Source organism: Anguilla rostrata, chromosome 7 (genome assembly GCF_018555375.3).
Source record: "Anguilla rostrata isolate EN2019 chromosome 7, ASM1855537v3, whole genome shotgun sequence".
Taxonomy (NCBI): Eukaryota; Metazoa; Chordata; class Actinopteri; order Anguilliformes; family Anguillidae; genus Anguilla; species Anguilla rostrata.
Genome location: NC_057939.1, coordinates 48100366 through 48116790, shown reverse-complemented (window position 1 = coordinate 48116790; position 16425 = coordinate 48100366). Strand labels below are relative to the sequence as shown.

Here is a 16425-nt window from a genome sequence, read left to right as displayed (position 1 = left end):
ATCCTACTTTTAAAGACCTCCCCCAGCCCCAACATGGAAAATTAAATATAATACGAAAACAACAAAACAAGATATGTTAAAAAATGTATAAACGATAAAAATACACAATTAGTATGCAGTACGCCATTCTTGAGTTGGCTAATGATACGGTCGCTGAAATCTTCATAAGCTGCAAAATGCATTGGTCCCATATAGCCGACTTCTTCGTTAAATATGTATTTACTTTGATGTACATGGGTAAAGGGTGCGAATAGGGTATAGCCGTTAGTTTATAATGCTAACCAAATATAAGCAAGGTTTCTTCAGCACGCCTGCTTAAATGCATGCGTCTGTCTTCCAAGCATGTTACAATTTATCAGTAAAATTTTCTCCAAAAATCCATGCCAAGCACGATATTCACACTATGCCAACGAAGCGACTTACGACTAACTAGCTCGGAAGCTGTTTATACGGAGATTTTGATATTACAGCAGTTTTCTCGGTTATCGTTTACTATTAGATAACGTATTTAAATAACTTTCCGCACAACCGTGAAATCTCTACATTGGCTTTACCGGTGAACACAAACAAAAATATCAACTACAGTAACAAACAACCCACAACAAGATCCCCACTGCAAAACTATATCAGAAAAAATAGAACACAATCTGTTCATTTCTTTTAATCATTATAAACCGCCATGCTTTCATCTTGTTTCACGTGATACACTTAATTGAGCATAGACCAATGAGAATAGCAGATGACAAGAATGGATGATGGGATTCGAAGTCTTTCAATGTTTGTTTACGTCATTAAGTTTGACTACTCTTCCCACAATGCAGCGCCATTTTGTATGTGTGTGATAATGCATTGTAGTTCGCTCGAGCTCCTGCAATCAGAACAATGACTCCACGGCGGACGCTGAGGAGTCAGTAGAATGCGCTGTATCGCACACAGTTTTTCTGTTGTGATACTGTTTTTGCATGTTTCTTCAATGCGCAAATCATAATTATGTGGATACCTACAGAACACGAAAAATACGGCGTCGGTAAGTTCATTTGCGGATTTTTTTTTAATAAGCTATTTTAATAAATGGATAACTGATATATTAAATAGCGCTATACTGTGTGCAGCGCTACATTGCAACAAAATATAATATCGGATAATAACGGAATTCTTTATGAAGGTTACTACTTGGCGGTCTGAACAATAAATATGGAATGGCTCCCAACTGAGGATTTTTACGTACATTTAAACATGCACTTCATGATGTTTTATAAATAAAGTACAGATAATGGAACCAATATTGCAATTTACAGTTTCAGTTTGATTTTTTTATGTTTTTGTTTTTGGCATGGTGTTTCAATATTTAGCCTATTGTGGGGGATTCTTACAGTCTATCCTGAAACTAAACTAATAGACAGCTGTCTACGGTAAACCTATTTGGTAACCCATTAAACGAGGAGAAGAGATGTTCTGCACCTTCTCAAATGCAAACGTCAGCTGTGTTTTACTTCTTATTCTCTTGACCGTAATTTCTAAATTTTAACGACCGCTACCTGCCAATTCCTAGGACCTATATGTGTAATGGGAAAAAAGGTCTCGGATGACTACTGTTAATCCTGTAATAAATGTGTCCATCCTCTTGGTAAATTGACCTGTGGTTGGCAATCGGATGTTTGCAATGGTGTCACTGAGCAGCTCTGGTGAAATAATAATAATAATAATAATAATAATAATACAACCTAATTGTACATACGAAAGCGGACCGGGATAACAATGCAAAGGCGATAACAAAGAGCAACAACTAAGAATAAAAAGGTGTCAGTATCTGTATGGGAAATTCAGCAAGGGAAAATTAATTACACTTTTTGCAAAACGGTAAAGTCTTTAAACGCAGTCTCGTTCGTAGAAATGCATTGCACTGCTCAATGTATGTTGTGTTAAGACAAAGCTGAGAATGAGCTGTTCGGGTGGATGGAAGCAAGTGAATCTTTTCATTTCTTCACTGTCTGAAAGCTGCACTTTTTCCTAATGCCTCCAGAAGGAGCAGAGCATTGTCTAGTCTTAATTGTGCTCCCGGTGCCCAAGTGTTCAGATTCTGTCGCTTTCTCCCAAGTTATAGTTGCAGAGTCAGCTGCAGTCACACAGCTGGTATTCTGAATAAATTACATTGATTAGCCGTCCTACAGATTGTGAAAATATACCCCAGTTGGACAGGTTTTATCATTAGGAAACACGTTTTTTCCTCCCTGCAGTCTCCAAGGCATGCTCAGAAAAGCTTTTTGTTTCATTGTTTTCCCTTGCAGGCAGCAGGGAAAATGTTTGTGACTGTTATGCCATAATTAAAGAGGTTTAAATTGCTGTTATTTCATGTGGTATCTTTTGTGTGGTTGTCTTCCATTGGTTTTAGTCACGCAAGTGACGCAAGTGGGCAACACAGCCAATTATATATGCATTTGCCTTAAATTTATGGCGGACCCCATCATCACTGTCAGGTCTTGCAGGACCTCATCAGTTTTCAGGTCACCAGGTCAAAGGTTGGGGCCACAGACGCTGCTTTTTAAGGTTTTTCCATTTCCTGTCTCCAGCTCGGCTTTTTGCACACGGACCTCAGTGAAGCTCAGTGTTGATCCTCAAGGTCAAAAGGTCAAAGGTCAAAGTCTCAAATGGTCTTGCCACATTTTTCACTTACATGTATCTTATTACATGGACTAATATTTGTTCCGACAGAGAAGATAGTTCCCAACAAAGTAGGGGTGCATCTCTCGCAATGAGGACTGATAGTCTGTGGGCATGCCGTTGAAATGAACTAACATAACGGTAACTCCAGCTACTTTAAATCCACCCTGCCCCTACCCAAGAAAGTGTGGGTGGGCTTCAAGACTGGTATTTCATTGTAAAATGAGATTCTGAACCTTACAATACCTGCTAAAGACTGAATAGGGTGAAGCTGTTGTTTTGTACCTTGCTGACTAATTGACTAATGATGAAGTGTGATCTCATATGTGAAGCTCTATGGCCCCTTCTGTAGTCACAGCAAATTCCCTTCTATGGATGAGCCACTCAAGGGGGAAAAAATCCTTTTTATTCTCATTTTGCAATTTGTTTTTTATAATTACAATCACTTAGAATTAATATTCTCCTCGCATGACTGTGGCAGTATTCTAATGTGTTAAACTATTAGCATTTTCTTGACTATTGTGTAATAAGGGACGGCATGTCAGGGATTGTCTGAAAATCTTGTCTGTTGGATGCGTGGCTTCTGCGGTATCTGATCTACCAAGATGCTGTGTCAAGCGAATATATTTTATTTCTGCAACTTCGCCAAAAGCCAACGCTGCAGAATTAAACTGCTGCCTGTCCATAAAACATGACTGCCGTCCATGGGGAGTCCTGGAGAAAGCTGTCTATCAAAGAGCTGGTTTTCATTCACGGACTAGTGATTATGCCCCCCTACCCAGGAAAGTGTGAAGGAGCTCCAGGTCTGAATATTGTAAATTGAGACTAGAGAAGCATATGTCTTTTCCTTCTGATATGTTCTTTAAAAAGATGATGATGCCGTTCAATTTATCAAAGGGAGTTGTACTACATTTTGAAATTATACTTTGTGTGTTAAAACCCTATAAGACATCTGGTACAATATTATAATTATGTTCAGGCCTGTATGAATTTATGATTTCCTGCTTATATTTAGCACATTGACTGCATTTAGATGCCCTGTTTTTGGGTTTTGTTTGTCCTTGTCTGTCTTGCCCAGAGGTTTGATTTGAACTTAAGACATTCAGTGCCCAGACTATGATGCAAACTGTGTCGGAAAAGATGAGAATTTGGAGTTGAGTGGAAGAGGAGCTCGGCAGGTCCTGGAGCGTTGCTCCCACAGTTATTTTAAGGATGAACTCTCCAACCAGGAAGTGCAGGGAGTTAAAGTTAGATTCAGTGCTACAAAGGATGTATATTTAGATTGGAAGAATTCTGATCTGCTCAAAGTTATAGAATGTTTAGGAATGGTAGCGTGCTGTTGGGCTGAAAAGACAATCTGTCTCGAGAGAGTTGTCATCATGTTAGAGGAGGACCATGAGGGATGAAAAGCTGGGCTTCAGGTTTTGAACATGAAAAGCCGTGAGGTTTAAGTCAGTGTTACTCGGTTAATCTGTGAAGCAATACCCTGTATACCTATGTAATGCTTATTAACAGAAACAAATCTCTTGACCCTCAAACAGCGCCATTATTTCTGTATCATTATCATTACAAACCTAGTTTGTTTGTCTCTCGCTAAATAAACAAATGCAAGCTTTGATTTCCTCACCTTCCTGAAGCCTGAATATGTCTATGCTAAATCAGTTTGCTGCGATGTCTAATTGTCCCTTTGCGCTCAATTCTGTAAATTGCAACTGTGTCCTTGTTAATTGGATTGTAACTCTTTATCCTGTTCTTAGTGGGACTGATAAGCTTGATTTAATTAGAAAGGGAATGGAGGGGGTTCAGTGAGTTGACATTTCTTGTGACCCTTCAGTGACCAATGGCCGAAGGGGGTTTTTCTGTTGCGCAGTGCTAACCTTGGTATCGTGAGAACACCAGGACAAAGTGGCCTGGACACACCAAGCCCTCAGTGGAGGCTTTCAAAGCGGTCACCTTGAGGAGGAGGGAAGTGTTGAGCTCTCCTAGGTACCCTTTGGCACTTCCTGAGTCAACAACCGCGAGGACTGTTTAAACTCTGAGGTCACCTGTAAGGAGGTAGCCGTGTTATTATTTCCTTTTTCATGTTTTTCCCCCTTTTGTCTCCAAATTGAAAATGCCCAATCAGGCTCACACCGCAACACGCTTTGCAACCCTTGTTGCCGAATGAGGAGGGCCGAACGTGCGCTCCTCCGAAGCACAGAACGTTGCTTTTTTCACACGGTGATTGACAAGTCGGGCTCACACAGACATGAGCTGGAGGAGGACTTTTCACATGCGGCTCGAAAGCAAACGGCAGTGATACATCATCAGCCTCGCTGACTGAAACTCCATGGGTGATGCTCGGCCCCAATTATGCACGATACCATGGCCCTGCTAACAGCCACCGGCACTGCCGCGGGCAGCTGTGCTGTTTTGAACGGTTGCTCCAGGTTGTCTGCCTTCAGGTTCAAAATTACTCACAGGTTCAAATTACTGCAGGCTTATTGCTCACTGCTGCGTGATAGTAGTGGAAAACTTTATTGTCCCTCATGGAGAAATTGGTTTTCAGCTAAAAATAAAATAAAAATACAAACAACAACGCAATACGCTACATACAGTACAAATTCCGAGATAATACATTACATTAAAAATGATGAACGTGGACCGGAGTGGTTATTTGCTATTGAAAAAGGATATGATGGCAGGGATGAATGGCTGCCATTACCTGTCATTTTTGCCAAGGAGGTCAGAGAAGCCTTTACCGAGGAGATTGAACTCTGTCGATGGGGGGTGATGTGTTTGTTAATGTAGGAGGAATTGGATGTAAGTGCAAGGATGGAATTTGTGGTGTATGCTTCACCCAAAGGCTTACTCTTGCCTGATTTTTATTTTTATCAGTTGATTTGCAGTGTTTATGCAATTATTACAAATTTATTTTAGCTAAACCTTGAATGTGAGAAATTACTTTAAAGTGATTTATGTATACAAAACCGAATATTTTATAGATTATTGCTACTAAATTGTCAAACTGAAGCCATCATTTTTGAACAGCAAAGGTTCTGAAATGACAGGGATAATGCCTTTTAAAATTATTCTGATTTTGAATTATCGTGATTTTGAATCATCTTATAACTGAGCCACATTTATGATGTGAATTATCATTATTATTTTTTGGAGTGGAGATTAGCGGTAATTAATGCAATGTGTTTGGAGAGTTTTACCTTGAATTTGAACAGCTGTTACCCTCTCTACAGGTTTCTACAGAAATCAATCAAAGAGACACCAAATTTATACCATCTGGTGTCTTGGAGGCAAAAAATCACTTGAATTCAGCAATTCAGATGAAAACAGAGAAATGCCTGCTGCTAGAGAATCTAGTCTAGATCAGGATTCGGATTCTTAATAGATGTGAAATGTAGTTAGCAAATATTCATATGAACAAATGCCTCAACCCTGAAAAAAGTTTAAGTTCCTGTTGGTATAAATGTCATATTTCCCGATCAGATTATTTAAGAAAAGTCAAAAACTTTGAAACCACAACATTTGATTGCCTGTGTTTATGTCTGATGTGACATTTACTGTCTGCTTGTAGGGATCCTACACCCACAAATCTTTATCATTCATGAAATATAAATGGAGTCCAGCAGGGACTGTGTGAATGCTCATTAGTGTGTGGTTTTTTGTCATTACCCAGGTTAACTCGAAGCAGAGGCTGAAGATTGATATTTCACTTCAGCCTTTTTTTGTGTTTGACAGATTTTATAGACTTTGAGATCAAATTACATCACATTTCACAAGAGCGATTTTCAATGGAAGTGAACCAGATTTTCTTTTCAAAACATACAAAGGATCAAATATCCATGTGATTGTAGCCATAGGAAGACTTATGTATAATCTGCAGAAGGGCGTGTGAGGGCTAATTATAGCTGAATATTAAAGATGGCCACTGTTACCTGACGTCAAAGTAGCAGCAGTCTTTAAAGGTAGCGTGTATCGGTCATCAAACTGAGTGTGTGCTTCAACGCTTAATTAACAACAGTTAATAAAATTGAATCCTGCTAGCATTCAAGATCTGTTTGGTTAGCTTTTGTGAAGATTCTACCCCCCACCCCACCTTAATTTGCTCAGAATTGTTTCCACAGCCAGCGTTCCATCCTGATCATTCTGCTAAGCCAGTAGGTGCTCTTCAAGCTTTAAGAGCTAAGCTTTTTTAATATAAAAAAAAGAAACACGTTTTAATTCAGGCTGCCAGTGCCGACTTCATGCTCGATAACTGTCCTCTTGTCGGTGGAGCTCTTGCGGTTGGCTTCAGCACAAGAAAACGCGCTTTGTGGAAGTGAGTCCCCTGCTTCTCGTTCCGTCTCCCCTCTTGGGGCACCTCCTGGTGGTAATAAGATAACAGAGGGCCCCCGAAATTTGCAGAGGCCACATTAGCCCCTCTCTCAGACACATGGTCCGTTCGGAAGTTGGAGGAGAAGAAGAAGTAGAAGGAGAAGGAGAAGAAGGTTGCGAAAATCATCGTCATCGCATGAGCGGAGGCTCACATGAAGATTTTCTCAACCTTTCTGGATAAAAATAACCTTTGACCTTCTCCTCACAAGACCGGCAGAAGGAGCACTGAAATAGAGACAATGACGGAAAGTCCGTTCCTGCCGCAGTTTGGAAACACCAGTGAAAAAACAATGACGTTTCAGCGTCCTGCCCAGATGAACCCGTACCGTTTCTGCTGTATTTATAGCCAGGAGGGATTTATTTACGCGCTGACAGTCAGGCGAGTCTCGAAAGGTTAAAATCCTCCCTCTGAAAAAAGGGTCGAACTTCGCTTCGTTTTTCAAAACTTTGCCTTCCCTTTTTTTTGTACTTCATAGACTAGATGGAAAAATGGAGATTTTCATTAGCGGGACGCTTAATTGCCTTGGAAACGAGTGGACGGGTGAAAGGTCTGTGCTTACAGCGCTTGGGGCAGATTTCGGGGCTCGGTGGCTGCTGTCAGTCTCTCCCTGGGGGAGGGGTATCAGGTGGGGGGTGTCAGGGGAGGTGGTGGCGGTGGTGGTGGTGTGGGCTGGGGTGTGGAAACTAATCGTGTCAGATGCCACCCTGGTCTGTGCCTCTGGGATTTGCAGATTGTTCGGCATGGCTGAAGGCCCTCGGGTCATTCCTTCATCGTGACATGCCCAGAGAGAGGGGGGGAGAGAGAGAGAGATAGATGGAGAGAGAGAGAGAGAGAGAGGGAGAGAGATCGCCCCTCACCAGATGGGGGGCGTGGCTTCCAACGCCTCCTCGTTTGTGATTGCTTCTTCATCCGCTCCCCTGTTGCGATTATTCAGAAATAATGCAGAGGAAGGAGCTGAGGGAGTGAATGGTAGGCCTTTCCCCTCCTCCTTCTGCCCCTCCTCCTCCTCCTCCTCCTCCTCAAGCCCCCCACATGTGAATTCACTAGCCCTTTGGGGATCAGAGAGGGGGAGGTGAGAGGTATTTTGTGTTTCACATGTTTTATGTGGGCTACATGTCACTGTCCACACCCACATACACACACACGCTCACATAAAAAAAAAAATCCATGGCTAATCCACACAACAAAAAAAAATTATCTTCTTCTCTTTGTTGCAACCATATTAATTAATTTGATGGCATCAGTAAACAGAGTAGAATCCTCAATTTGAAATAGTTTGGCTGCTGTGGAAGGGAACAGAATCTCACACGCATCTGCCTTACTGTACTCTGTCCAATCTTTACCCAGTTATAAGTAAGTATGTCACTCGAAACCATCCACCCCAACATGCTAATGATTATTGCAAGTGGGTCTACAAAAACCGTAGTGAAATGTGAAATAACGGCTTGCACACAAACACGTACGCACAGGAAGAGGAAGGTGCAATTTTTACATTTAGCAGTCTATATTTTTCTCTTTGAGTCATAGGTCAGGTCTATTTGTTGAATGTGTGTGGGGTTATTTTATGAACAACTGCACCGTGCTGGCAAAAGGAGACATAATGTCAGCACAGCTTCACTGCCTACCTGAGTGTGTGTTTCTCTTGAGCCTCGATCACTCGGTAATATCTTGGCAAGGCTTTGCGCTATGTAAATACCCTCCAAAAAAAATTTTTTTTTACCTTCAAAGGAATAAATTGACTGCCTTTTTTTGTTTTTGAAGAAACATACAGCACAAGCATTGTGGGTAGTGGGCAGGTTGGCATATGAATATGATAGGCCCACATTTTCCTCTTTTTTTTTGGCTCCTTTGTTGTTGACCTTTTGAGTGTCGTGTGACGGCGAACCCCGGAGGAGTTTCCTAAAAAGCGCAGCCTGTTCGCCCCTCGCGCTCCTTTACTGAACACCTGGTTCCGCGGCGCTCTCTGCCAGACGGATCCGGGCCCGAGGCCGCACTCCCGAGTCCAAGCCCGTCCCAGAACTGCACCCACCCCCCCCACCCCCCGGTTTTGTGTCAGGTGACGACCCCAGCTGGGGGGTGGGGGGGGGCTGTTCGGTTGGTGGGGCGGTGGGGGTCTGCGTAAGTGAAACCATGGCAACGGCGACTCTTGCTGCAAGGCTGCCACGCTGTCCTTTGTGCAGCTTGAATCATTCTTCCACCCAGGTGCACTGGGCGCATCATTGAACGTCCTGGAGTATGAGAGAGAGTGAGACAAAGAGAGAAGGAGAGAGAGAGAGAGAGAGAGAGAGAGAGACAAACAGAGAGGGAGAGAGGGAGGGAGGCTGGGTGACTGCTCTGTCCAAAGTATGGTCCTCTTCTCTAGATAACAGAGATGCCACACACAAAATGCGATATTCCTGTAAAGTGATGGACATTCCAGCCAGTGCTGAATCGCTGGCTGAAAGCACTGTAGCACACAGTCTGGAGTTTGAATTCTAAAATAAGGGCTTGACCACCTTGCGTTTTGCAGGCCAAGCAAAAAAAAAAAAAAAAACTACTCAGGAAATAAAATGTATGATCTCAACAGTGTCGCTGAGGTTCTGCTTTCACTTCCACTTATGCTGAAAAATAAAATTAAAAAAAACCTGCACGGCGGAGAATTACGTGTGTTGGCATTACACACAGTTCGTTCTGCATCGTCAGCTCCTGCTTATGCGTTCCCTTATGTCTTTTTTAAAATATTGAGTTGATCTTTCGCCGGTGTGGTTTTGTGGGAGAAGGACGCTCTTTTTCACTTCTGCCACGTTTCGAGCAGCTGCTGCAGGGAGGTATTCTAGCAACTCTCATCGAGGTGGCTCGCCACCCACTTCACAGGTGTCTGTTCTGGTGTGTCTATGGTTCACAGCTTGGGTTTTTAGCAGAGTGTCTGTGGTCAGTGCACTTTTGACCTCCCCGAGCCATCCCCCCACCTCGCGATTTTTTATTTATTTATTTTGAAATACAACCCAACCCTTTTTAACTTATGATAGGGGTCCCCAGAGTGCCTTTGAGCCTGTTTGGGGGGCCCTGGATTAAAACCAGTTGAAGGCCCCTGACTTAAGAGTATTGTTGCTATGATTTGTCATTTACCTGAATGTGATTAACTTGTTCTGTGTTCCTTCATTTTAACATAAACACGTAGCTTGCCATTCACCTGTCGAAACAAGACTGTCAGTAGAACGAGTGAGATATGGTCGTATCACCGCAGTGTAATTGTTTGATTATATGCCCCTTAGTGAATGTGGATTTATTGTTGCCCGCGACGACGCGATAACAACCCGTGAACTTAGCCTGTGGTTAGGAGCGTGTGTCATTGGTGATGTGACGCATTGACGCCTTGGTGATCTAACACCGTGAGCGTGTTAGCGGGGGTTGTAGGTGGATGCTTACTCACCGACAACACAACACCTTCGTCGTGGCGAACAATCGCCACTGTGTTTAATGAGTCATATGTCCCTGAGCCATATGCACCTATGAGTGCCCTTGTTGCTACATTGCTTATTTTACCCTGCCCTCCAGCAAATACCCATTCATTTGAAAACGCAGAATTAAGTTTATTGTTTGCCTTGCTGTAACTTCATGACAATGCAGTGTGCCTTCATACCCTCAACTTCCAGTCCTGAAGACGCAAAATGTCATCTGCGTTAGCCTTGAACATTCAGCGATCCCGCATCGTGTGGATTTTACTCATAGATGAGCACACTGTATTTGTGTTAGATGTTGGGCATGGTTAGCGAATGAGCTCGGATGATGTGGCAGGAACCTCCAGGTCTCACTGATAAAAGCAAGCTTGTGCTGTATAACAAAAGTAAAAAATAAATAAATTAATAAACCTATCTACCTTTCTATCCTCCTCCCCTCTCCCAAATCCCTTGCTCAACGCCTGCATGTATAAAACATACAGTAAACATGAAGGCTTTGGGACCCTTTGACCTGGTGATGAACAAGGGTGTGTAGGTGTAGATCTCTGGGCGGAAGGTTATCGTGGAGGTCCTCTGCCCATGTATGAACATGGATGACAGGCTGAGGAGGGGGGAGCAGTGATATGGCCCCGCACACAGGCCGTGAGCCTGACCGAGAGGTAGAGATCCCTTCCCTGAAAGTGGAGGTTATGGTCCCTGTGTGGTAGGTCTGTGTGTCTCCCCACGATCCCCCACTTGCTGCCCCCCACCCGCCACCCTCCTTAGACTCTGCCTGTCTCCCAGTCACACTCAGCTCTGCTGTTCTCCTCCACAGAGAGAGAGAGAGAAAGAGGGAGAGAGAGAGAGAGTGTGTGAAAGAGTGACAGTTACATTGAGTGAGAAAGAAAAAGAGAATGCGCAAGACTGAGAGACAGAGAGTAGCAGATTTAGCGTAAGTGAGAACAAGAGAGGGAATGAGAGACAGTGAGAGAGAATGAGAGAAAGAGAATGAGACAGTGAGAGAGGAAGAGACAGAGATGGAGTGCGAAAGAGAGACAGAAAATGAGAGGCAATTAGAGGGAAGGAGAGAGAGAAAACAATGTCTGGAGATATTGCCACAGCTCCTTTAGCGTACTTGAGATTTTTTCAAAATTCTTGTTCCATTGCAATATGTGAATATTTATCCCACCGGTAGCTGCGATGAATATTTATAGTTGCAAAGTGGTTGTCCGTCTTGATGATGCGAGTCCCGGTAATGGAGTGTAGGCTGCATAGTCATGTAAAAATAGGACTCCAAGCTGTGCAACAATTCATTATGGGTTTTATCTTGAATTTAACAGCTCATTATAATTTTGTATGGACCGAATGACTGTAGTAATTATACAAGGCATTGGCATACTGATTTTGTTATTAGTGTTGATTGTATTGGCCAGATGCTGTGGTGTTTCTTGGCTTCAGCTCCTACTCTGTCAGCTCTGTGGACCATTGTTTATTGTCACTTGATGTAAGCATTGATATATCCACCGGAGTACCAGCAGGCTAAAGCTTAGAGCTGTCGTCACAATGCTACTTCATTCCAGCCATGTAGGAGTATTCATAGATTTCACCACCTCGATATCCAGTCTCCTGATGCCAAGTGAAGCTAATCCAGATCCCAGACAAGTACAAACCACTGGCATGGAGAAACTCATTGAGGGGGGAGGTACAGGAAGTGACATAATGTGAAAGCAGTGTATTGACAGTTGCAGTGTGATTGCATCACTGGTTGTTGGGAAGGGAGATGTGTCTCAGTGCTGAACTAATTAAAATCCTGTCACCCCAAGATTCAAACTAACCCCCACCCCCCTCTCCCTCCTGGCTGCTGGCTGAGGTTGTCACTAGTGCACTTGGATTTTAATCAAATTTTTAAAAAATGATTAAAGACTCATTTCATATGCATGTTATTAAATCAGTAAACAGGTTTGGGCCAAAAATTCAGAAAAAAAAAACGGCAAAACAAAACAGATTAAAAAACAACAGCAGAGGAATAACCATTTGTCTGAAAGCTGTTGCCTCTTTGTTTGTATGGCAGCATTTTAACAATTTTAAATTTGAATTGGCTGTGTCTCTTGACAACTGTCTGCATTTCATTTTAACACATCAACACGGACCTTTTTTTCTTTTTGTAAAGTTTAACTAGCGTAGCGTTGGCATCTAAATCTCAAAGACGGAAGCAGCCTCGTCAAAGCTTCTTGAGGTACTGAAAAGCTCTCCAAAGAGCACTGCATTGTATTTACCAAGGGAGGTGGCTTCTCCTTCATCATTTACTGGAATTTGGATTTCCTTTTCATCCCAGCATTCATTCAGCCAAGAGGTGGATGGAAACAGGCAGTAGAATATTCCTCCGTACATCATCACAGCATTTTACACATTTGTTTTTCCTCCTGCTAGTTTTTTTTTACAGCTGTTGTTTTTTGGCTATTGTAGTTTTAAAAAAATGTTATATCATTTCTTCCTCTTAAATAAAAACAAGGCCAAACCATGATATCAAGAATCTCTCTTTTTCGGGGGCCGCTGGGTTGCTTGTGCTCTTAAGGTAGTGTTTCGGTGCATGGATGGGCCCCATAGTCTGATATCGAATCCGGACTCTGCCAGCGGTGGTTGTTGTTGGTCACCGCACGGAACGATGTATAACTGGCTCTAACTTCGCCTGGGGGGGGAAGGGTTTCAGCCGGCGAAGATGACGATCGTCTCACCGTGCACCGAGGGCGACCGCTGCTCAGTCAAGACCCCCCTGCGTGAAACGTCTTCCTCTGACTCATGTCCGTGCAAGTCCGGCTTGCAATCCGCGGTGCGTCTGAAAGCGGCGGCCGCTTCACCCGCTTCGGGGGGAGTGTGCACGCTTGTCTTTAGCCCTCCCGAATTGACGGTTGAGGTTGTGATGAGCGTTGTAGCGTGAGCGTGATTGGGCATTCAAAATTGGGAGAAAAGGTGGGCGGTGTCTTGCTTCACAGTTTTCACAAGGAGTGCCATTTTATCTGCTGTCTGCTGCTGCTGAGTACTGTGCAAATACCTGTGTTGTACACACATGCCAAAAGCTTCCGAGTGATGTATTCTGGTTTCTGCGAAAACGCTAAAAAAATGATTGGCTGGCATATCCAAGGCAGCTTGTGCTGTCATTATCTCTGCATCTTTGACCGAGCCACTTCCGATGATTTGCAGTACGGGGCACTACTGTATGTGACTTAATGGCCTCCAGCACAATGGGGAACTATTTTATTCATATGTCATCCTGTGATGTGTGAATGACAGCTGTCCAGGGGGGTTTTAAACTCCATCTTGAGTGTCCCTCTACATATGCTGGAATCACATTTTCAACCCCAGAAATGTTACGAGCTGTTAATTAACCTTAATTAGACACCTTTAATGCCAATTGAGGGATGATATTACCGCATTACATCAGAAATAGCTGTGTGTGCCGCGAAGAATAAGTGTCCTGTACTCACCTCTAGTGCTTTCATTTACTGTAATGTGCTTTATCCTCCTAAGACCTGGACATTCATTAATGTCCCCTGTAGGGGACATGAGTCTCTGGTCTTAATGTGAAAAACCATATATGGCTATCTTGTAATACTGTGTGTGGCCTGTAGGGTGTAAAATAGTAATTGGCTCTCCTGTAGTACTGGTCGACCTGTCAAGTGTAAAATAGACACTGGCTCTCCTGTAGTACTGTGTGGCCTGTGAGGTGTAAAACGGGCTCTAGCTCACAGCTGAGCACATATGAATAACACACTCTTCAGCTACGGCGCTACTGGTGTTTGGTTGCAGGTGGCACAGAAGTGATTCGAGAGGTACGACTTGCCTTGCTCGGAGCGCTGTCTTGGCTTCAGCTGCAGAAAGAAGGGAATTGCTCGCCCTTCCCTGTGCATCGTGCGCCACAGGGAGCTTTTATTCGCCGCAGGGCAAGCCGATATTTCCTCATTAACCAGGAATCTTTAACCCCTTTAGGGTTGTTCACCGAATGCCCTTTATTCTGCTTCCTCTCCCCAGGAGCGCGAGTTTAGAGCCGGGTGAAGGGCAGTTGAGCTGAAAATGGCTGAAGCCGGTCTCTCTTTGTGTGGATGTGGGGATGAAGAGGCTTGTGAATGCCTTGCTGCAGGCTGTTTGCACAGTTCAGCCTGTACAGGGTTGCTCATTTGGGGAAGATGGGGAACTGAGACTTAATGCGTGTGTGTGTTTGTGCGTGTTTGCGTATGTTCATGTGTGTCTGCACGCGCACATTGTGTGTGCTTGAGCATGTTTGTGTGTGTGTGTTTGTATACCTAAATAGATTACAGTCCTATTTAAATTATGTGCAAATGTGACTCTCTATGTGCAAATGTTACAGCACACTACTGGATATTTAACAAACGATGACTTTAACAAACTGGAAGCCTGTTTAGTCTATATGTGTGTAAATGTCTATCCAGTACTATTGCCTCAGCAAAATTCCTTGATTGAGCAGAACACCCCATTATGGGTTCCTGATATTCAGCGGTTAAAATTATGATGCTAAATGTATGGAGTTGCGTTCTTGATGGTGTGTTGAGGGTTACTAGAGAGATAATGTGGCATGAATGTCTTAAATTGCAAAGAATTTTCGGTTGGCACATTTATTCTCCCTATACACAGTCAGATATATGATTAATTTGGGAGTTAGATGTTTTCCACAAAAAAAAAAAAATTACATCCAAAGTTTCATGCTAATAAGAGTTTTTCCATTTTAAAGATGATTTGACACTGTTTTATGAAAACAGAACAGATTTTAACAGGCTGCTTATGACAGTATCCTATGTGCGTGTGTGTGTGTGTGTGTGTGTGTGTGTGATCCTCTCTCCTGCTGACAGTAATTGTGATATACTCCATATCAGTGTAATTGGAAAGGCTTTCATTGATTATTTTCAGCTGTTGCCCATAAGTCAATGTCCTGTTGAAACTGCTGTCACGGAATCAGCTGCTGCTAAATTAGCTCGGACGCTTTCTATGAGTACACGTTTCCTCTTCAGCCAGCAGTGTATGGCCAAAGTGGACAACACGTCTGATGCTCAAATATGACAGTGGTCTATTTGAGCTATTACCATGACCTACGTCTTGAGCTTCAATGACCACATTGGCAGCACCAAACCCGTCTAACAGCAATGCTCATTTCTTATGACACACTCAAACACTCGTTCGCATGCAGACATATTCAGGTTGTGACTCATTTTAACATTTGAAGATTTAGCCTAGCTATTGTGACAACTTATGATGAATTCATAAAGATCTATTTATAATAATCTTTTAATATGGTTCACTCTAGAGTTGGGGTGGATATTTCTGTTCTTGGCTAAATTGGCTAATTAGCTAGTTTGCTCTCAGTTTAGATATTAATCATGAATGGTTTTGTAAGCCGCGTTTCCACCGCAGGAACTATACCCCGGAACTAGGAACCTTTTGAGGAACTCAGTGCGTTTCCACCGCAGGAACTAGGGTCTAAATTTAGTTCTGGGGGCTTTGTTTTACCCCCCAAAACGTTCCTGCTCGGGGGGTAGTACTTTCCGAAAGTACAGGAACCTTTTGGGTGGAGCTTGCAGCGCTGAACATTTCTGATTGGTCGAGTACTCGTAGCATTTGTGTTGTATTTATTTTCCGCCATTACCCGCCATGTTTGAAAATGCAGCGGAAAACCAATTTATTTTCATAATAACTTCAAATCAAACTTGTATGTTATGCGGCGCAGTAGCCTACTTTTGGTTATAGCCTGCCAACGTCTTGAAATTATAACGTGTGCTCTTCTGTTCTTTTCTTGCTTTAGTATTCGTTTTATAAAATGCTAAGCATTCGTGCTGGGACAGCATATTACGTAGGCTACCAAAACATTCAAACGGATTAATTCGGTTGCTGAATATTTTCTTCCGGATTTTCTTTGTTAGCCCGTTGTTGACTCAAAACTTTTGATACAGTTATGTGAGGTAT

General features: G+C 43.0%; 1 protein-coding gene across 1 annotated transcript in view; it reads left to right on the top strand.

Moving 5' to 3' along the window:
* The first annotated feature begins 853 nt into the window (after window positions 1-853).
* Window positions 854-16425, top strand: part of LOC135258647 (dedicator of cytokinesis protein 4-like) — a 107765-nt gene continuing 92193 nt past the window's right edge. The window contains exon 1 of the mRNA XM_064342090.1: window positions 854-1027. Coding sequence (XP_064198160.1) covers window positions 991-1027 — 37 coding nt within the window. The 5' untranslated portion in view covers window positions 854-990. The remainder of the gene's footprint in view (window positions 1028-16425) is intronic.